The sequence below is a fragment of the Rhinolophus sinicus genome, linkage group LG15 (genome assembly GCF_036562045.2).
Source record: "Rhinolophus sinicus isolate RSC01 linkage group LG15, ASM3656204v1, whole genome shotgun sequence".
Taxonomy (NCBI): domain Eukaryota; kingdom Metazoa; phylum Chordata; class Mammalia; order Chiroptera; family Rhinolophidae; genus Rhinolophus; species Rhinolophus sinicus.
The window spans coordinates 28370852-28393168 of record NC_133764.1 but is presented as its reverse complement, the minus strand read 5'-3'; the positions used below and the strand labels follow the sequence as shown (position 1 = coordinate 28393168).

Sequence of the window (22317 nt, the reverse complement as noted above, 5' to 3'; positions counted from 1 at the left end):
GCACATCTTAAAGAAAACTTCACAAAGTCACAAAATTCAAAGTACGTATATTTCTTTTATAAACAAGATTGAAAAAAAAAAAATCATTTCAGCAAAAGATTTTTCTACCATGTGGCAAGTTAAAAAAAATACAATGAAATAGGAGAAGACAGTTAAAAGCTGTTGGGTTTTTGTTTTTTAAATTTAGCAACACTTCAGACCTGGAGCAATTCTGTTTTTAGGATCATCTTTTCCCCTTTCATGGTAGCTGCTCTGGGTCAGGCAGGCTGCTGCTTCTGGTCTTGGGGCTGGATACAAACCTGGCTGGGGAACCTGAGCTTCAAACTCACACTTGAAATCAGACACCTCCCTTTCCTACAAATGTCCGGAAGCACCAAAGTGCTTCCCAAATATCCCTAACACTGTAACGGACTGGGTTTGCAGAAGCCAACTCCTAAAAGGACTGCCTGGCCACATAGCTAAGAAAAAGAACTTTACTTGTAGATGTTTATATAAGGTGACATTTTAGTAAAAAATATACACATATAATACAAAGCTAGAGTGAGTTTTGTACCCTATAAGGCCCTTCCAAGGTATTTTCATCTGACCCTCATGACAACTCACCCAGAGCCAAAAGAAGTTTCGAGCTCACTGCTTCCCAGGACCAAAGCAGCTTCCCCGAGAAAGCATCCAAAAAAAAGGATTCTGATGAAGGGGTAATGTCTCCAAGCTCCAGCTATCCACTAAGGGCAGGGGGTCCTTACACCTTGGGCCCCAACCCAGCCCTGAGACACCTAGTTATCAAAAAAAATCTTTCTCAAATTTAAAGACGATTTCACACTTCAGCACATACCATCTAACTGTCCCATCGACTTTTCTTGCGCTTGGGTGGCTCAGGAACGGCGAAACCATCAGCTGTCTTATCTGTCTTGCTGTCCACCTTGTCCATCTTGCTGCTGTCCACCTTTGGGTCCATTCTGCTCTCACGGTTACAACCTTCTTTCCTGTTTTCACCATTCCGACCATCATTTGCACCTCGGCTCTCTCCGTGTCGGCCTCCACCTCCTCCATGCCTGTTCTCCCCATGACGATGACCATCAGCATGCCGGCTGCCGCCACCGCCGCTGCTGCTTTCTGGGTAGCGGTATCCATCTCCATGGCGACCACCATCTCCGTGACGTGGGCTGTCGCCATGCCGATTGCCACTGCCACTCTCTCCATGACTATGACGGTTGCCAACCCGGGTCTCAGTATATCTCTCTCTCTTCCCATTGCCACCCCCAATTCCTTCTCGGCTGTTACTCCCTGAAGCTGTGTTGTTGACTCCCTGGGCTCCAGCAGTAGGATAGGTCACCGGGGCACTGCTGAAGTTACCAGTATTGCCAAAGCCTGGGATGCCCTTGGTGGCACTGGCAATGGGGCTGTCAGGACTGTTCTGGCCCTGCTGAGCTGAGTTAGTTGGAACAGAATTCAAGCTCCCTGCACTTGTCCATCCACTTGCCCCAGCAGCAGAACTCCCAGCCTTCTGGTTGTTTAAGCTGGCTGCAACAAAGTGACTCTTGTACTGGGACTGAAAGAGACAACAAGAATAGCTGAATAGATAAAACAGTAAGTTCAAGAAACTTGAATGTATAAGCTTGGCAATGATGAAGTATGCAGAAACTTGTGCATTCACACACGGTGCTATCATGCTGGCCTGGCCTTAAGCAGCCTGATGGCCCCACGATCCCATGGTTTCTCTGGTCCTCTATTAATTGACAAAGAATAAATCTTGGGACCTAACTGAAAGTCTGGAGATGGTAAAAGGTGCAAATGAAGGCCAGCTAGCTAACTGGAGGGGTAAGTGTAGAAGGAAGACAGGCTCACAGTCCACAACAGGTACAGAATCAAACTTGGCTTAAAAATGGCAATTCCGCTCAACCAGATCGTAACAGCCTTGCAGGTGAGCAACACTGTAGGCAATTGGGGCAGCGAGGGAACACCAACCCTGCTGTAGTACAATCGTCCCAGGCTTGGGGTGTGATTGAAGCAGACAGCCAGCAAAAAGGGTTTCTCTGGTCTCTATACCTGCATCTCTAGGTAAGCTATGGTCAAGTTTATCAAAACTGAAAGCAGTGAGAAGACTCTAAATCCAGCACCAAACCTACAAACCTAGCTACCATCTCAAGACTAGGCCGCCTTGGCACTTCCCAAGAGTTACTATTGAAAACTTTTAGTTAAATGTTATCTCAGACCTGGAAAGCTGCTTTCATTGCTGTCAGCCGATCTCCCATGGCTCCTGTGGAGGGCTTGTAGGCCTCATAGTTGCTCATTACATTGTTGTTATTTCCTCGATCCTAAAAAATAAACACACCCATGAGGATGGAAGAAAAGCAGGAAAGCCCACTCACTGCCACAGATTGGGCCTCAATATACTGAAAACTCGAGTGAGAGCTGCAATGGGAACGGGATATTCTTAGAAAGTTACTAGAAATGAGGTTAGATTATGCCCAAAGCTGATTATATGGTATTATATATACAAAGAAACATGTTTATGTAATTATGTAAAAATTATAGGATGAAAAGGCCACATAGCAGTACAAAGCAGTGCAGCACATGACTGACTGCTCAGGCTCTGAATCTAGATCCTTAAGAGTCTCACTCATCCCCAACACTTACCAGTGTGTAACCTTAGGTGCCACGGGTTTACGATCTATACTTACTCTCATTGGGTGGCTGTGAAGACAGTTCATATGTGTGACTGCTTAGAACGGCCCTGGTATAAAGTGCTCAGTATTAGCTATCACTATCATCTGCGCCACGTGTGTCATCATTATTGTACTGTGGGGAGCAATTATTTATTTATTAGAGACACTAGTTAACTATAATGCTCCAGAATTGTAGACTGGCAGCTTTCTTCCTTGGCTTAGGAATCAGAAGCGACAGGAAACAGGCAATTAAGAAAGCCAGTCAGTGGGAACTTTTGTTACCTGGTTTGTAAAAAAAAAGAAAGCTAGCTCTCATTGGTCTTTGATGCAATTCCCAGAAAGTGTAGAAATCATTCCTGAGTTTAGTTACAAGATACAGCTAGAGTTTACAAAGTGAACCTGTGACAATGCCTTCCTAGCAGCAGGCTCCAGGCACTATTGGAGGGCTTGTAAACACAGGCTGCTGGGAACTACCTCGAGTTTCTGATTCACCAGGTCGGCGCAGGGCACGAGTTTGCATTTGCTGCTAGTCCAGGAACCACAGTTTGAGAACCACTGCTAATCTAGACTGATTTCCTGAGCACGGCTAGTCCATCAAATACACGTAAGTACTTCTTCAACAGAATATCACAACATTAAGAACCAACATTATATTGACTCAAGCCAGCAGATGAAACACAAGCTCCCTTCTAGACAGGGTTCTGAACTCAATGAGGTAGAGGAGGCTAGTCTTAATATCACCCAGGACTCAGGACCAGCCCTGGAGCATGGACTCACCGTGTTCTCAGAGCCTAGGCCAGGCCGCTCCCTGTAGCCTAGGCCTCCTCCACCAATGTTCAGCTTTTTGCCTTTCCCTCCTTTGAAGCGGGATTTCCGAAACCAGGCATTCTGCATTGAACACAATTCAAGGTTAAACCAGGGGTCGGAGAGGCGGCCAGAGGAAGAAGACAAGATCAAAGAGCAAACTAAGTGGGAGGGAAGAACTTTTTGCTTCATCTTTAGCCAAGGTATTTATGGCAAGAAAGGAACTGTTCATGGGAACCACAGATTCGCTTCTTTTTTATAATTTAATCTACCATTTGTCATTAGACTTAGATCCTTATGGAAGGCTTCCTTTACTGCTCCTTCCTCCAGGCACTCCAGAAAGAGAAGTGATTACTTACCCTGGGTACTTCTAACTTCCTCGAGGAAAACGATTTTCTATCTTTCAAATAATCTATATATACCATTGGACATGAAAAAAAATGGAGCTTTTAAAGAATTAGTGGGTTTGGAAGGAAAGGGAAAAAACTATGTAAAGTGACATTTATTAGAATTGACTCTAGGGGCAGAGGCCTAGAACTGGTAGCCACATAACTAAAAATCTTATTTACTCGTACAGCCTAAGTTTTCATTGATCACTGACAGAATATTACTGATCAGATGTAGTCACGCTGTCTTCAGAATGCAAACAACTCTGGGGGAGATCAAAACTGTATCTGATGGTCACACCTTATAATCAAAGTGAAGTTCTTGAGAGGCAGGGCAGGTTTGGCAAAGGTGCTCATCAGGGAAGCTGATCACAGTCTGAGAGCACAGGAGGTCTGAGGCACAAAGAGATGAAGGAAATGCCAAAGACAAAATGTATCGTGTTCAAATATTTAGTTTAGGAATGGCTCGCTGTACCCAGGAAAGGGAAGGAAACATTACTCTTGGGCACTGCAGGGCCTTTACTCCCAGGCCTGAAGCATGGACAGGACCACACAACTGCATTACCGGCTAGCAGTGCTGTGGGCTGGCCTAGAATCTGAAAAATACGTAGGTATCTGTTATCAGAATGTGTATCCCAAACCCACTCATAATTTGGGGACTGCATATATTAACACAGCTCAAGATTTAATTCAGTAGAATGCCTCCCTCAGTTTGGATTGGCAATCAGTGTGGTTAAAGGTCTGAGATCTAAGTCTATGAGGAATAGTGAAATACATCATTTTTGAAAGACAGCACACATTTTTAGCCTCCCATCAAAGAGAAGAGTATTTGAGGGAAAGGGCAGTAAGAATAGTAGCCATCTCTGAGATTACATTTATTGACACATATGCTATGTGGTAAGTAGGCAGAAATTTAAGGGACAGATTTTAGCACACGGAACAGCTTTTCAATGCAGATGCTACTGAAAGGAAAGGATAAGCAGACAGACCAGATGAATTTTAATGTCCTACAATATCTCATAAGCAGTATCCTCTCCGTCCCACCCCCTTTCTTGACATGCTTCTACGTATGTTACCTGCCTCAGGCTTGTTCAATTTCTTTCACAACATGGAGCAATCTGAAGTGTGCCCAGCTCCTCACCTGCATTGCCAGATCTAGGAGTTCCTTGGAAACATGCTGATTGGCTCCTTCCAAATTCCGGACAAGGTCACCAGCAAAATTGCTGTCCTTGGGGGTCAGCAAGGTATAAGCCACGCCCTTCTCGCCCGCTCGTCCTGTGCGGCCAATCCTGTGAGTATGGGTATCAATGTCTCGTGCTACATCATAGTTAATGACAGTCTTAATTGAAGGAATGTCCAGACCACGAGCTGAAATAAAAAACAACCCAACCAAATTCTTTAATTCTTCATCAGGAGTCAAAAGTAACCCCAAATGCTCAACCTCTAAGAACCAATATCCCTCTTATCTAGGCAAAATGCATGGCTTGGTGAGCTGAGATACAGGCATATAAGTTATCCTTCTAGAACAAATGCCACAGCAAGTCAAATGCAGCTCAAAACTTACGTCCCTTTTCTATAATGCTGAGCCATCTATTGTAAGGGACATATTCTGCCATGAATAAACTGCTATGGTGTCTCTCTTGCACTAGGAATATATAAAAAATTAAAACCAGCATCAAGTGTGCCTTACAGCTGAAAAATTAACTCCTTTCTGGAAGTAAATACATTTTTAAAAGTAGCTATTAAAACTCAGAACAAAACCAAAAATTATACTTCAACAAATTTTGATCTTTAGTGAAGTATGCCCAATTAAACAATCAATATAAGATACTTACTATATTCAGACATACAAGAAGGACATAACTTATAATGTAACTGACTCAACAATTTTTTCCCAAGTGTCTTCCAATTGCACGGATATCTTTTTTTTTTTGCAGGGGTATCTTTTTCTCAGAAAGAAACATTAAGTGAAAAGTGGTTGTGATCACTGTGCTCTGAACTGATGCTCCATGGGAATGGCCAGCAGAGCGCCTTCCATCAGCTCGCTCAGATATTATAGGTCTTACATAGCAAGACAGTGCCCCCTTATAGCATAGAAACCTAAGGTTATTAGGGAAATTCATACTCTACCTGCAACATCTGTGGCCACCAGGACTGGAATATCCTTTTTCTTAAAGTCTGAAATGACCTTGTTTCTTTCACTCTGATCCATGTCCCCATGAAGCAGCCCAAGATTATGACCCTCCTGCTTAAGGTTATTGGCTAGCTCCTCTGCATTGGCTTTTTTAGTAACAAATAGGAGGACACTCCCTGAAGAGGTAAACTCTACCAGACGCCGGGTAAGCCAGTTCCATTTAGTAGGCCCAGAATGGAGAATCTCCACAATCTGTGTCACATCTTCATTTGCCTGAAAAGGAAGAAACGAAACAGAGGATTGTGACATTTGTGCCAAAGGGCACCTGACCAAGGACCAGACATCACATTTTCTACCTCAATCTAGAACCCTGAACAATCCCTCGTCCCCTTGGGTCTGCCTTCAGCAAGTCAAGAGCAGCTCAAAACTGACGTCCCTTCTCAAATCACGGTGCTCTCCCCATCTCTCCTGATGTGTACACATACCAACTCATTTGTAAGTCCTAATACTTTGCAATACTTTTTATATGCCAATTCAGATTATTCCTAGTAAATTAAGCTCCTTTTCTGTCCCTCCCACTCACTGTTCCTAGTATATTTCCTATATGCACAAAGAAGGTATTCAAATATGAAAAATGGACAATGTCAAAACACTAACTGCACAGAATTTTCTATAATAAACATGGCAAGAACCTTAAGGAATTCTCAAGGCAGCCTTGATTGAATTCCAAATCAAAATTCAGAGAAATTTTCCATAGGGCATATGTACAGGTGAGGAAAAAACCCTTATCTCATTTTCACCGAGCTTTCAAGCCACCCCACTCCACGCTGTGCAGGACTCCTCCCACAATTATTTGTTAGTTCCATCCTATCTCACTCTGCTCATCTTCTAGCTTGTTTTTTGTATTTTTCCCAAAGTTTTTTTTTTTTTAATTTTTATTCTGAAAAAATTTTAACTATCCAAAAAAAACTATTTGTGTGTGAAATTAACACAAATCAACTCCCATGGACCCATCACCCACCTTCAACAATTACCAACACTTTACCAATCTTTTTCATCTATCCCCCCTTGTATTTTTTAAAGCAAATTTGAAACATGTTGCCTCATCTGTAAATACACAGTAAGATTTTTTCTTTCTCTCAGTAGTGAGAAATTAATTCCATGTCTCCATAATATGAGAAATAACAGGTTGGGTTCCAGGGTTACCTCTCCAATATCTCCCTGCACCACTCGAATAGGGTCAATCAGGATATCTCTGGCCAGCTTTTCAATCTTTTTCCGAAAAGTTGCACTGAATAAGAGAGCTGAAAAGTAAAGTAAATTCTGTTAAAGAAACAGTATGACTTATTTTTTGAATATCCAGTAAGTTTCCTACTGACACTCAAAATACTGTTTTTCAAAATAAAACTGAACTTTAAATTTAGTTTAAAAAACTCATTTCGCTAAAAAACAAAAATTGCTCTTATTCTATTTTTATATATTATCAGTTAAAACAGGGTTGTCGGCATGGTTCAGAAAACGTCTCTTGACTTCAAATCAGCAGATCTGCACTGTGCATTGCCTCTACCCACTGATAAAATTGTATAAATTGGGGCAAGTCACTTAATTCTCAGCCTTGGCTTTATCATCTATAAAAATGAGTTACATCTGATAACCTCAAAGATCCTGTGCAGCTCAGATAAACTACCATTATCTCACCCTTTATGGTTCTTACCAGTACACACACGATCATTTTTGCTGCCATAACTGAGTGCTTATAAAATAAACAGGTGTTTATTCTGAGTACAAATGTGACTTAGTAAAACTGCTTGATACATACTCTGTCTGTCAGGACGGACATGACTGGCTATGGATCGCACCTGGTACTCTGGAAGAAGGAGAATAGTAAAATTAATAACTCTGTAATACAGTTTGGGATGCCTGGAGAAGTCATTTTAGTAAGTCTTCATACGAGAGATTGTAAGAATTAAGGACATTTTGAAACTCCTTGACTTATCATTCAGTATGAAACTCAAAATCATGGTACCCTCCACCCAGCTGGGCTAGGTCCAGTGGCATTCCAATCAATAAAGATAGAATTTTGACACAGCTAGGTAGGTCAAGGACAGGAAAGCAAAGGACCTTGAATGATATGACATCCACCTACCTAAGAACAGACTTTGACCTCCACAAAGGCACATGAATAAAAAATAAAGCACAGAGATAATATTCCCCTATATACAAAGGCACTTTGAAATGTCCTCAACCCAATCAAGCTTAACATACTTTTCCTGAGAGAACGCCTAAAAATAGTTAACATTTTAGCTAAATCTCTAAAGTCTAACCCTATCCAGGAGTTATTTTTAGCTTCTCTCATGCAGGGAAAAAAAACAGGTAAGTATAGAAAGACATGGAAAAAATTAGTATCAAGAGGAGAGGGAAAGAAGAAACTGGTATTCAAAGCATACCAAACCCCATGTCAAACATGCGATCTGCTTCATCAAACACAAGATAAGAGACTCTTTGAAGATTGGTAGCTTTCTTCTTCACATGATCAATCAGTCGACCCTATGAGATCCAGAAAATGAATAATAAGTAAAGGCATTTACCAGAATTTTCTAAAATTGTGCTCCTGGCAAAGGTACTAACACTCCAGTCTCAGACTATAACAGACAATGATGGTCTGACAGCCTTGGACTTCATGTACTACAGGGCCCAAAAGAACAGAAGTTTTGAAATCTCAGTAAGATGCTTTACATTGTAATTTAAATTGTGAGAAAACGGCCAGAGCTATTTTTGTGAGGCATTCTGAAATGGGCTAATTAAAAACCTTACTGATGTGTTTTCATGCTTACACTACACTCTTCTAGGCAGTTCTGACCATACTCTTTCTGATGCTTCATGCTCTCAGCACCACAGATGCATTTTCTAGGAGAGCACAAGAAAAACTATTTGAAACAGAGGGGAATTCGTAGCTATTAATATACATATATGTCAGAATCTTAATGGACTGTTATTTTAGTCAACTAATCAAAATTAAGCCAAAGCCATAGACTGTGACTCATTACAGTATTCTCAACCTTGCTTTATCACATTTTAAGGCAAATTCCTTCCAATAACTAAGCATTTTTTTCTATACCAACGGAGGCTGAGAAGCCATTTAAATTTAAACCCAAGACATACTTACTGGGGTACACACAACAATCTCTGCCCCTTCCTGAAGGGCCTTGGCCTGCTCCCACATGCTCCCTCCGCCATACACGGCCACTGATCGAAGATTATATGCTTTCCCAAACCGCTTACATTCTGCATGGATCTACGAAGTTGTTGACATAATGACATATTAACAAACTGTGACACTAACAAATACCTGTCACAACCCAAAAGAGAGTTCTGAAAAACACACAGAATGCCATGTCATAGAAAATCAAAAGCTAAAAAGTACTTCAAAAAGCATAATTTTATTCACAAAGTAAATAAAGAGTACCATTATCGTATCTCAACAGGCTATCTAAAATCTTATCTTGGTTATTTCATTTTTTTTTCCACTTCTCTTCCTGACCCTGTCAATGCCCTTCCACCAAGCAAAATGAATTAACCCAAGAGGAAAACATTGGGAGCTTACAATACAAACAATTCCCATATTATTTTCTCTTAAAACAATAGAGAAAAGTGTGTTATAGAAAATTTGGTTATAGAAAATACATAACATACTATTTTCCAAGTTTCCTGGTAGCACAACAGTGTGAATGTACTTAATGCCACCAACCTGTACACTTAAAAATGGTTAAAATGGTAAATTTTATGTGCATTTCACCTCAAATAAGAAGTTTCCTGATAATTCTACCCACTTGACTGCTTACTTGGTACCTTGCTGGTTCACATACGAAAGAAGGCACTCTACAAAAAAAGCACATACCTGCTGGCAAAGCTCCCTAGTAGGACACACAATCACGGCAATGGGTCCATCACCTGGTTCCAATTCCTTCTGGTCCATTATATGAATCAACATGGGCCAGATAAAGGCTGCAGTTTTTCCACTGCCTGTTTTGGCAATACCAATCATGTCTCTACCACTTAATGCCACAGGCACACCCTAGAGAAAAAAATAGAGTATATCCACTCTCAACTTTCCATTTTAAAGACGTTCTGAAGGAAATCCTGAAGAAAGGTAAGTGACAATGACATTCATTTCCACTGGAACAAAACTATCCTGAGCCGTGTATACTGGCTATGGAATAACGAGAAATACCTGGCATTCCCATAACCTTTGTGATTTGTAAGAAACATTATCATTCTCTTCATGTGGATCAGCTACCATTCAAAAAATATGAATGACTTCATTTTGCTTAAAATATAGAAATAAAAATTGCAATTTATAATGTAAGTGGGTTGCTAAAATTTTAAAAATCTTGTCCCCTTGAGAAGGTGCAGACTATCTCATCCATATACAAAAATTCTAATTTTCTGTGTAGGAGTGAATTAAATCCCACCTATAAATAGGAAATAGAAGGTATTACTTTCAGTTATAACGAGAATTTTCAGGTCATGGACAAAGGAATTGTAATCACTGACAGTGCTAAATTTGCCCATATACAAATCTTTCTAATTGAGTTTAGACCTAAAAATTATTTTCTTCAGATTGAAGACAGGTATCAGATAGAAAACATTTTCCAACCCCTTTCGCAACTTTTTTAATGGTAAATAGTTCACTTTTGTTCTTTAAATTTTTAAGGTTTCAGAAATATTCTTGTATTTCATAAATGTCCTCCCTCCCTCCCTAGTTAAAGCAGAATTAAAGTCTAAACCACAGAGGGACTATTTGGACCTTCTATCCACATCAATACAGCTCTGCACTAACCACTGTTTCATTGCTTTGATTTGTTTCTAAAATAAATATAGTCATCGAATATCATTCTACTTCATTTTCTTTCATTCTGTTTTACTTACCTGGCACTGTATTGGAGTGGGCTGTGTGTACTCAGATTTCCGAATCTGGTGCATCAGTTGTTCATCAAACCCAAAATGAGCAAAACTACTTCCCGGTCTAGGAGGTGCGGCACCAGAGACCTAGAGATAAAGACAACTCCCAGGAATGACTTGTACTTCAAAATCAACAGCACTGGAAGTTCAACAATACTTATCTGTCTCTAGCATTTAACTTGAGTATGAAGTGAAAAACATAAGTCTACAGCCAAAAGCACACACTGTTTGAAAAAGTAAAATAACAGATCTAAAACCTCATATAAAAAAAAAAACTCCACGATAAATATTCCAGAGATAATTGTCCTAAAATGATTAAGTGCTTAGACATTTCTTTAATCAAAATTAATTTTCTCATAAGAAATAAAAAAAAAATACTGTTCAACGAATTGCAAAAGTCATTAATGTTTGGTTTTTTTACCACTTTGCATAACTATCAACCAGATGGTAGAAAAAAATAAAGAGTGCAGCAAATGTGCTCTAAATAAGACATATGTATACCCACTGGTTACAAAGATATTATCTACCATCTCCATTTTCAGTCATGCCTGGAGAGTTAATGCCCCAGTTAGCGATGGTCCAGCCACCATCATGCACTGTTTGAACTGTACCCAGGTGAAGAAAGAGGCTTAAAACCCCCATACTGACTCCAACAGTAGAAACCTTTCAATGCTTCTCTAGTGATGCTGGTATTTCAAATCAGGATTTCACTTAAAAAGTTGTGTGTTTCTTTTAATTTGGGGGAGTGGGTGGTACCTCTTGGAAAACAGATAAGTAAACACATACACATTTACCTCTCTCAGAAAACAGAAGTTCAAACATCACATAGCAAAGGGTAAGACATAGGTCAGAAAGTTGTCCACACCAGAGCAGATAGCACTCTATTATCTGTATGTTTCTCTTAACTAACATCTAGCAGCACCCTAGACAATGTGGCCAATATGCAACCCAAAACTTTTTGGTGGACAATTTAAACTATTATATTTTTTAAAGTGTTAATTTCTTCTAATTTTTTTAAAAAGGATGCTGTACATAATTTGAGAAGCAAGTTTATCTTAATTTTGAAATATCATATTGTTCACATCTGTTAATCTTGTCTCCTCTTCCTGAAGATGGGGACTCCTACCCTTCATCTCTAGCCTCTAGCCCACCCAACACAGTTCTCAGCACACTGTACTCATTGTAGAAATACTTCCCAATTAAGATCACAATAACTTATTGTTCCAACACAACGTAAGAGTTGACTGAACACATATGGCATTCATGTGTATCACATGAAAGAAAAAGCAATCCTATCCTAAAACAGTTGGGAGACTAATATAATAAAAAGACTCGTGAGCCCAAGGGATGTAATTATTGCTCTATTAAAGACAGTTCAGAGACCATCAGACAAGAAATTCAAGGTTATTTTAGTTTGGGTAACCAATAGTACTAACCTTGGATTAATTAACATTAATATAAGACTATCTGGCTTAATGGTTGACTTACCCGAAGATTGAGCTTATGCCGGAGATCTATTAGCTGCTGTGGGGTGAGGTTGGTTATCTCTTCATGCTCATTGTAAAAATTTTTTTCAAATGGTGGATAGTCAATCTGCAGGTCCAATTATTCAAAGTTAGTCTAGAATTCAAGAGTCAATCCTGTGAGTTTGATTTTAATGCAAAATAATTTTCTACAAATATACAAGCCATAATCAACTAGAGAGAACAAAGGAATTCACTCATTCATGACACACATTCCAAAAGTACAGTCAATTTCTTTTCCTGATCCCATTTTCAATATAAACACCAACCTACTTTCTAAAGAGACTCTTAATAGACACATCAGATTTGAACAACCTTGATGCAGACTAAGGAATCTCTATAATGCCAAAGGCCTCAGATTTTAAAGTAGTATTTTAAAGAAGAGAGTCCACCCTATAACATCTAAATATACTTTGGAGTAAGTTGTTCATCTAGCTCTAGGCATTTAAAAACATTTCTAATATTTCCTTTGGGAAGAGCTCTGCCTTTAGAAGGAGTTCAGTTCTTTTTAAAAACACAGAACTGTTTACATAACTTTTCAAAAATGTATGGCCAAGCACTTCCAATTCCAAAGAGGGAGAAGTCACCTCTCTGCTCCACTTTTCATAACTTGCTGTACTAAGAATATAAAACATAAAACAAAACCCCATATGAATCTGACTAAATGATTTTCTTTCTGACGGTATGGCATGTCTACAATAAACTTATTTCTTAAGGAGAATATAAGCCTTTGTTGGGTGGTCAAAAATTTCCTAATTCTGGATACAGCCTAAAATTAATTATCTTTCAATGGCAATTATCAACAAAAAGTAAAGTTTTAAGTTTGCCTTTAGCATTATTAAGCAGAACCTCTGTTATGCTCCCCACAATGCCGCACTAAGCCATCACAGGATTTACTTTAGTTCTCTCCTGACTCTACTAGAATGGAAGCTCCATGAGGGCAAGAGCTTTTGTCTTTGTTCACAATTTTACTTACAAATATGTAAATTTTTGTATATATAAAAAAATGTGAAAAAAGCTACTTATAGGCAGAACAGGTATCCACCCGCCCCTTACTTCTGCTCGCTCTTGGCAGACTGCCCGTTATATTAGGACAACTGTGGGATACCCCAAAATGATGAAGTTTGAGTGTTTTGTCAAGTAACTCAAACATTTTATTAGATGATTATTTCAAGTACTTGTGTTTTTCATTATTGGATTTTCACTCTTTATCATGGATACTTCCTCCTAGATCAGTTTCACATATTCAATTTCATTTGCCACATGTAAAATCCCAAGGCATTATGTGGCATTTGTGCAAAAGGAAACATTTGAAAAATTGAATAGAGCCTATACTCTTAGTCTAGACCTGTAGTTCTTGAAACATTTTAGTCTCAGGTACCTTTACATTTAACAAAAACATGAGTTTTTTATGTGGATTATATCGATATTTTCTGAATTAAAATTAAAACTGAGAAAATATTTTTAAAATTTATTCATTGAAAAATAACAATAAACTCATTACACTTTAACATAAATGCTTTAATAAAAATGTTATTTTATAACGTTGTTTTACATTTTTACAAATCTCTTTAATGTCTGATAAAAGAAAATGGTTCCTACTGTAAATTGTTGCAATATACTGTTTTGATTGAAGCCCATAAATAAAATCTGGCCTCATAAAAATATGTGGTTGGAAAAGGAGAGTATTTATTAATAGTCTTTCAGATTCTTGCCGATTTTTACTCTTCTTCTACCTAAAACTTGACAAGCGGTTAAAGCTTATTTTCATAGTCTAATCTGAAACCATATCGTGAACTTTTCACATTCCGTTACATTATAACCCATGGGTGCCTCATGTACTTTGAATGGAGCCTTTACTCATGCATGATTCTGTAACATCAAGCATTGGCCATTTGAAAATTCTGGTTCACTGAGGTACTGTGCAGATCATTCAACCGGCGAAATTTCATAACATAGAAAAAAAAAATCAGTTGTTTATCACCGTCAATTTCATTACAACAGACTTTCAGTATCAGAAAGCTGTCAAGCTAACTGTGGTGAATATAAGTTTCTTAAATTCAATTTTGGTTTGAAAGGTTAAATTTCTATCCTTGGCAATAAACACTTAATTGTTTTCCTTACAGTGTTATTAGTTTTCTCAAGTGAAAATGATGTCCCATGAAAAAAGCAGCTAGTTCAACTCACAAGTCAAATAGCTTAGTGCTTTATCTGTCACACCAAATAAAAAGACATGTAACATACGAGTCAAGATTTAATAAATAATTTTTACTGTTTCATCAAGGATATTCTTAAGTGAAGCTGGCTTTTAATTTTTTTTTTAACTGTGATGGTCTGGCAGTGAAGAATATAATGACTATCAGAATGGCTGGTAGCACTGTCTCGATTCATGCTAAGGTGTCAGCATTTTACATACCATTGCTTTTAGCCACTGATGCAAATGCTGACGTGGTTTAAAAAAAAAAAAAAAAGGTAAATTATCTTAGCATTGTTATGAAAATTCTTTTGACTTCACAGAATCTCTGAAAAGATCCTTCCAGGAGTCTTTGGATCACACCTTATAGATCAGAATCACTAGAGTATGGAACATCTAGTCTGATAACCTGGATAAAACACTGATTTTTTTTTTCAAGTGGGTATACTGATATCCTCATTTGTTTTTCTTGATTCAAGGAACCTATAATTCCTGGTTACCCTTTGAAGAAACAGCCTTTCATCTGCCCCAGACCTGGGAGAAATAAGATTTACAGCAATTAAAAAACAAATGGCAGCCTAAGGGCCCATTTTGAAAGGAAGATGGTAAGTGATGGTCTGGAAAACAAGTGCAAGTCCTTGAAAAAAAAATTCTTCACCTAAAATTGAATGTGCGCAAGTGATTCAGCTGTATCTTAAACAATACACATAGGCAATTAAGCCCCAACCACTCGGTCACTTTCTGACTCAACCATTTAGCAGAGCTGACAAGATCCCAAAGAAAAATATTCTCATGACATAAGCAGTATATATCAGGAGTACTCAGATACTGAGAAAAACCTAAATATTAAAGCTGAAGAGAACTTTATCAGCTTGAAACAAGAATCAAATTCAGCAAGGAACACCATACCTCTGAATGATCAATGGGAGGAAGAGGGTCGATGATTTTTTTGGAAGGTGCGATTGGATTTCCGTCACTGTCATATTCCAAATTATCTTCCTCCTCCTCTTGAACCACACCAGCAGTTGGGTTCTCTGCCATATAGCGAAAATAAGCTTCCTGCAGGAAAGCACAAGAACATAATCATACCCAAGCACAACTGAGAACAGTGTCTGCGCCTGTAATTAGTGCACGCAGTGTACCAGATGGCTGCAGTGTAAATACCTACCAAGTAAGGCAACACTTTTACTAGCAACGATTCCTTTAACAGTAACAGTATTCAGAGGGACAATCGGAAGAAATGAGTGAGATAGTTAGTACTACAAAATGATTTAACTTGTTTAACAGAAGACTTACAAATCTCTTAAGTTCCACAGCCTTCCTGGGGTGGGGTGTCTACCTCCCCTGCCCAGAGCTGTGGAACACATGCTGTGGCTTTACCAATCCAAGTTTGGAAAGTGAAACTGATTAGAAGGGTCACAAACCTGGAAAAGGCTACTGCTCATTCTGGTTCCCTCCTCACCATCCCACAACTGAACAATGGGGAAAAAAATACTAAAGGACAGTCATTAATGTTCCATCTTGAAATATAAGAATCACAAACAGAACCCCTAGAAAGAGGTAGAGGTTAGATGTTGCTAGCGGCCATCTATAGATCCCACACTACCCTACTTCTTGATTTATCAGAATAAACATTTGGATTAAAAAAATCAAGCTGAATAAAGCTATTTGTTTCTGATGTCACAGTTGATCAAAAGTTCCATCTTCAACATGGAGGAAAGCCATGTGAATCTTTATATTACCAATTGGTCACATGTAGAAAAGGAGCAAGTCAAATGACATCCCCTGCTGAATGTCAGGAATGGCCATTTCAGTGAAGGCAAGCTCTAGCTTGTCCCCAGTATAGACTTTGCGGGGTAAAAATAAAAGATAGAAATACTGCATAGGAACTCACTTGGTCATCTTCCTCTTCAATGTCATCTCGAATACCCCTGGAAAAACAAGCGGAGAAACAAACTTCCCTGCAAATGTTCCACATACCCAGCTCCATACTTATAGCAGATTATTGTTGAATTCCATATAGCTCAGGAACTCTCAACACTAATAACAACAAAGCAGCAACAAGCACACTGTCAACTATCCATCCATCATATATGTGTGGTTTCACTCTACACGCAGCAGTTTGCATTTCTTTTGAATGGGATGACATGGTACCCCTAGAAACATCAATTTCTAACAAGGGTATAAGGAGTAAAAACTTTTGAAGATAGATATCCAAGTATCCTAGCCTTGTCAACCCCATACAACAAATACAACACAGTTGTGAAAAGCATTTTATATTAAAAAAACCGAAAAATCCTGCTTTTGGTATACACTAAAAAAAAGTCACAACTTTCTTAACATCCCCCCCGAGTTTTTAGCTCTGGAGTTAAGTGCATTTAGCGAAAATCCTTGGGGACAGAAAAACGACATCAACTCTTTGTAAGTTTGGGACTAAAACTCCTAAGCAATTCAGAGAGAAGGGGACCACTGCCACTTGCTGCATTCTTAGGAGCTATAGAAAGTATGGTTGCTTAGTTTCCACAACCATCTCTTTCTAATCAGACTTTCTGCCTAACCTACAGCACTTGCTACTTGTAAGGCAAGCTATACCATCAGTGTAGAGCAACTGAAAGAGGATGCAAAACACAGTAAGCACCAAAGAGAGGGGCTGAACCTCCACATGGCACAGGAACTTTGGGGAGGGCCTGAAGTACTGACTGCCAAGCAGAGGGAAATATCCATCCATGCCTACTTGTGCCTGGTAGCAAAAGCCTTAAGAGGAGTGTATTCAGCAAGGGACAGAGGAGAACTCTCCTTCCCAGAAAATAAAGTATTTCAAGTTCTGACTCGTTGTTAAAGCATGATGTCACTCCTTAAATAAACTAGGTTTTATTATTTATTAATACTATAGTTTTTTAATGATATAATCACCATTACTTCTCATAATCAATCATATAGGCATTAACCTACTTTATATTAATTATGGGACAAAACTCAGAACAGTGAACCCAAACTTTAGTAATTATGTTCTCTTAACTCCCACTGTAACTTATTCTATCTATAGAATACCAAATGCTATTCTACCCAAAAAAAAAACAAAAAAAAACACGCTTTTTTAATTACTGCAAATTCAAAGACTTTAGTCATCTCTATTATCTACAGAAATATTATTGAAGATACAGAGGTAACTTCAAGTCAAGACATTTGTGTATTTTAATTTTTCTCTACAAACTTTGGGGGAATAGGCTATGTAATACTTTCTTTTCATATAACCTCTGTGAGGGAGAAGAAAACAACCTACTTTACGTTTTTTCGTTCCTTGTCCTTTTCTTCAAGCCTCTTCATGTCTCTAGCCGCCTGATCCTAATGAAACAAAAGTATGTATGGAATCATTATCAACTGAAAACACTGAAAAGGAAATTTCTTTATAAAGAATTCTGAGATTTGAACAAGTGCTATCATAGTTTTAACTATGCAGTTTGACAACTGCATTTTGATGCAACCAAAATTGTAGTTTGACAATTATTTCTCAAAGAGAAATACACAAATGTTCTAAAAACTTGGCTACACAAGGATTGCATGACTTTTATCTGCAATATATAACATGCATAGAAAAATGGGCAAAAATGCTTGATCACTTTTTTAAAAATGTTAATGACATAATTGTTGGCTGAAAAGGGCCTTAAGTTCAGGCAAATCAGGCTTTCTCAAGGTGTAGCTTAAGATCATTTGTATCAGATTACCAATAGGGCTAGCAAAAAAATGCAGATTTCTGGATCTGACTCTGCAAAGGTGGTTCTCATTCCGGGGCGATTTTTGGCCCTAGTGGACATTTGGTGATGTCTGGAGACATTTTTTGACTTTTACAACTTGGAGATGAAGGAGAGGTTGTTACTAGTATCTAGTGGGTAAAGGCCGCAGATGCTGCTAAACATCCTCCAATGCACAGGACAGCCCCAAATGTCCACAGTCCTGAGGGTGAAAACCCTGCTCTAAACCTACTAAATCAGCATCCTTGGGACTGCAGTTAAATGATACAGTTTTTCCATTTTCTATAGGTCACTGTTATACACAGCAAATTGATAACCACTAAAAAAATTCTTTGTTTTATACATGTGAAAAACCAAGGTCAGAAGAATTAAGTAATTTTCACCAAGATTAAACACATTGTGCCCAACTGTTCCTGGTTATAAAGCAACATAAATTTTTCTGACTTCTTTGACTTTAAAAAGCACTATACTAAACCTGGTCAAGCGTTCTATCTAAACACGTTTCTGATAAAAGAGGAATTACTTTAAAAAGAAACATTATACACAATCTATTTTTCAAGAGACAGATATGATATATTTAAGGTTGTAACTAATGTAAAGATGACATAAGCAATGTAACATTAAGAAATGGGTTACAAACACTTATGGAACATATTTTTTGAGCCTACATAAACTTTTTTTTAAACATTGGCTAAAAATAAAACTTCATCTTAAGTTCAAAAGTTTAAACTTTCTAGAAAAGTTTACACCAGATATCAGGGTTCAATGCAATACTTTGGCAACCACATTCTTCAAGATAGATAATATCCACCCTAAAAATCAGCAAAACACCTTGGATACTATCCCAAAAAATACACCAAAAGAATGGTACCATATTTAAGAGATTTAACCTCACATTGCTTCAACTACTTGAAATGCCAAGCAAGAGAATCTGGGCCATTCTTGGGTATTCCCACTCAAGAAGGGCTACGGCAGCTTGCGCTACCAAAAATTAAATCTAAATTTAAACCTAGAAAATAAAGAGCTGATTTTTCTTCTAATTCATCAGTAGGGAGAGCTCAAGAAATAATGAGAAATATAGCCCTTTGGGAAATGTCCATGTCTCACGAAGATGAAAAAAAGATATGTACATCTCAAACATGACAAACCACTTACTGCCTTTACTTCTAGAGAGAATCATTTAACATATTTACTAAATCGCTTCCATGGTGCAAAGCACATGTATGTTCTAAATATTTTTTGGTGAGTGTCATGGCAGAAATACAGTGCTACAAGAACTCAGATACAAAATAACACCCCAGGAAAAAATACAGGCTTTCAAACTGAATCCTGACTCTGCTATCTATTAGGTGCATACTCTTTGGCAAGTAATTTAAGTTGTTCTAAATCAAAGGTGGGAAACTCAAATACCTAATGGGTGCCAATCTGACAATGAATGAAGTGAGCCAGGATAACAAAAGTTGTATTCTTCTGACATAGACATGCTTCGCCCGCACTTTAGTAAGTAGGAATATTCTCCTAAAGAAGCATGCTCTAATTTTTCTTGTATCACATGACCCTGAGTCTTTTATTTTGTAATATTTGATAAGCCCAAGCTCAGAAAAAAAATATTTCTCCATTGTAAGAAAACCGCAATGTAAGTGTGATGACAAATGGCTCTAAATGGTGGCCTCAATGTCAAGAAGACAACAGGGATTAATTAATGGAACTACGGTGAACTAGAAAAAGCATGCCTTGTCTAAAACAGGCAGACATCTACTCAGCAACAACCTGTTTCTGCCATGCAAGAATGCAGGATTAGTAATGCCAGATTTTCTACTTTTCAAGAGTCTGAACTTTTAGGTAAAATCTCCTGATCTTAAAAGGTTGGCTCACATTTTTAAAAAGCAATTTTGTTTAGACTAAACAAAAACAAATCCATATTGGATTCTTTCTTTCTGTCCTTCCTTAGAGGAAAGATGAATTCTGGCTAAAGACCAGATAACAAGTAAACAAGAAATCTCAAAGGACTTTATTTCATAAGCAATGAAGTGACAGTTTTGAACAAGAGTAGTAACACGGTAAGAAACATGCTTTAGTCTAATTACTCTGTCACTTTATACCACATACATGACAGAGCAGAGAGCCTAAAGCAGAGAGAGAACTTAGACCAGGCAAGAGTTAATGAGGGTAGGGCTGGCCCGGTGGCTCAGGCGGTTAGAGCTCCATGCTCCTAACTCTGAAGGCTGCCGGTTCGCTTCCCACATGGGCCAGTGGGCTCTCAACCACAAGGTTACTGGTTCAACTACTCTAGTCCCGCAAGGGATGGTGGGCTCCGCCCCCTGCAACTAACATTGAACATGGCACCTTGAGCTGAGCTGCCTCCCGGATGGCTCAGTTGGTTGGAGCACGGGCTCTCAACCACAAGGTTGCCAGTTCAATTCCTCGAGTCCCGCAAGAGATGGATGGTGGGCAGCGCCCCCTGCAACTAGAAAATGGCAACTGGACCTGGAGCTGAGCTGCGCCCTCCACAACGAAGACTGAAAGGACAACAACTTGACTTGGGGGGGGAAAAAAAATCGGCCTGGAAGTACACACTGTTCCCCAATAAAATCCTGTTCGCCTTCCCCCAATAAAATCTTAAAAAATAAAAGAGTTAATGAGGGTATAAACCACTATGAACATAGTGGAAACCGAAAGGAAGGAACAGATGCAAGAGATATTGTAAAGATTGACAGAACTTGGCAAATGAAGAGAGGAAAGGCAGCATGATGCATTGGAGAGCTTGGCTATCAGCCCGACAAAGCAAGTAAGTCCCAGTTCTGCTACACAGTATCAGTGTGATTTAGGGCAAGGGACTTGTATTATCTTAGAGTTCAGTTTTCTTACTAAATAATTACATTTATGTATTTTCTTTCTGCCTATTCCCTATTGTTATTCTGAAGATTAAATGAACTAAGTCATGAACATACTTTATCATCCGCTAAAAAGAAAATAAGAAAGGAGAGCAAGTGCAAGCCTAGGTTATTGTGCAAATATTGGTGCCACTGTGCAAATATTGGTGCCATTAAGAGAAACAAGACCAAAAAAAAAAAAGACCTGCTTGAGGAGGAAAAGATGACAAATTAGGTTTAAGGTGCCGGGGGACACACTCATGTAACAATGGTCAATATGCTTCTAGAAAAGCAGAGCTAAAACCAAAGAGAGACTATGAGACCAACAACATGAATTACTGACTTGACATTACTTAAGATGGAAGCTAAGTTGTAGAAGTGGATGCGGTCACTAAGGAATTTATAAAGAGTGAGATAGCAAATCAATATAGAGAACTGTAGAATTGTATTTGAGAAACTGGAAGAGGATCACAAGAATAACAGATAACAGTGAGACAGATATGTAATGATTTTTTTGGCACTACAATAATATGGAAGTTAGGTTTTTTTAAGTTATCTTAGAGATACAGAAATACTAACAGATGAAATATGTCTGCGATTTACTTTAAAATAATCTAAAAGAGGGGCAGGAGGGGGTTAGAGAACACAAGATTGGCCAAAAGCTGTCAACTGATAAAGTAGGGTGAAGGGCATACGGGGGCTCACTTTATTATTCTACTTTTGCATGTGTTTAAAATTTTTCTTAATAACAAGTAGATAAGTAAATGAATAGACATGTCAAAGAGATGGGGGAAAAAAGACAAAATACAAAATCACAAAAGCCTAGTGAGAAGCGTTTTAAGGAAGTGGTCACAAGTTTCAATTTCTACAGGGAACTTATGAATGTTGATGCTAATGTTGGTAATAAGAAATACTAAACATTAAAAATACAGAATGCAGAATTTGTAATTTTAGCAAGTGCCTGAAGTTTAACTGCTTTACATAAATATGCATTTAATAAATGCTAGATTGAATGAGATGTTC

General features: G+C 38.4%; 1 protein-coding gene across 9 annotated transcripts in view; it reads right to left on the bottom strand.

The window, feature by feature from the left end:
- The window catches only part of DDX42 (DEAD-box helicase 42), a 34312-nt gene that overhangs the window by 3455 nt on the left and 8540 nt on the right, over positions 1 to 22317 (bottom strand). For 4 of the 9 annotated variants that reach the window (XR_012492099.1, XM_019732896.2, XM_074319783.1 and 1 more), the window contains exons 4-18: positions 17953 to 18014; positions 16564 to 16600; positions 15579 to 15728; positions 12441 to 12545; positions 10920 to 11039; positions 9889 to 10065; positions 9157 to 9285; positions 8438 to 8537; positions 7810 to 7857; positions 7197 to 7294; positions 5987 to 6263; positions 4998 to 5224; positions 3444 to 3554; positions 2214 to 2315; positions 833 to 1549 (exon numbers count right to left, since the gene is read on the bottom strand). Coding sequence is in view for 8 of the 9 variants with exons in the window: in XM_019732896.2 (XP_019588455.1) it covers positions 836 to 1549; positions 2214 to 2315; positions 3444 to 3554; positions 4998 to 5224; positions 5987 to 6263; positions 7197 to 7294; positions 7810 to 7857; positions 8438 to 8537; positions 9157 to 9285; positions 9889 to 10065; positions 10920 to 11039; positions 12441 to 12545; positions 15579 to 15728; positions 16564 to 16600; positions 17953 to 18014 (2457 nt within the window). In the remaining variant the exon portion in view is untranslated. Of the gene's footprint in view, positions 1 to 30; positions 1550 to 2213; positions 2316 to 3443; positions 3555 to 4997; positions 5225 to 5986; positions 6264 to 7196; positions 7295 to 7809; positions 7858 to 8437; positions 8538 to 9156; positions 9286 to 9888; positions 10066 to 10919; positions 11040 to 12440; positions 12546 to 15578; positions 15729 to 16563; positions 16601 to 17952; positions 18015 to 22317 lie in introns of those variants that run through there. The other 5 variants (XM_074319785.1, XM_019732892.2, XM_019732894.2 and 2 more) reach the window with 2 other exon arrangements.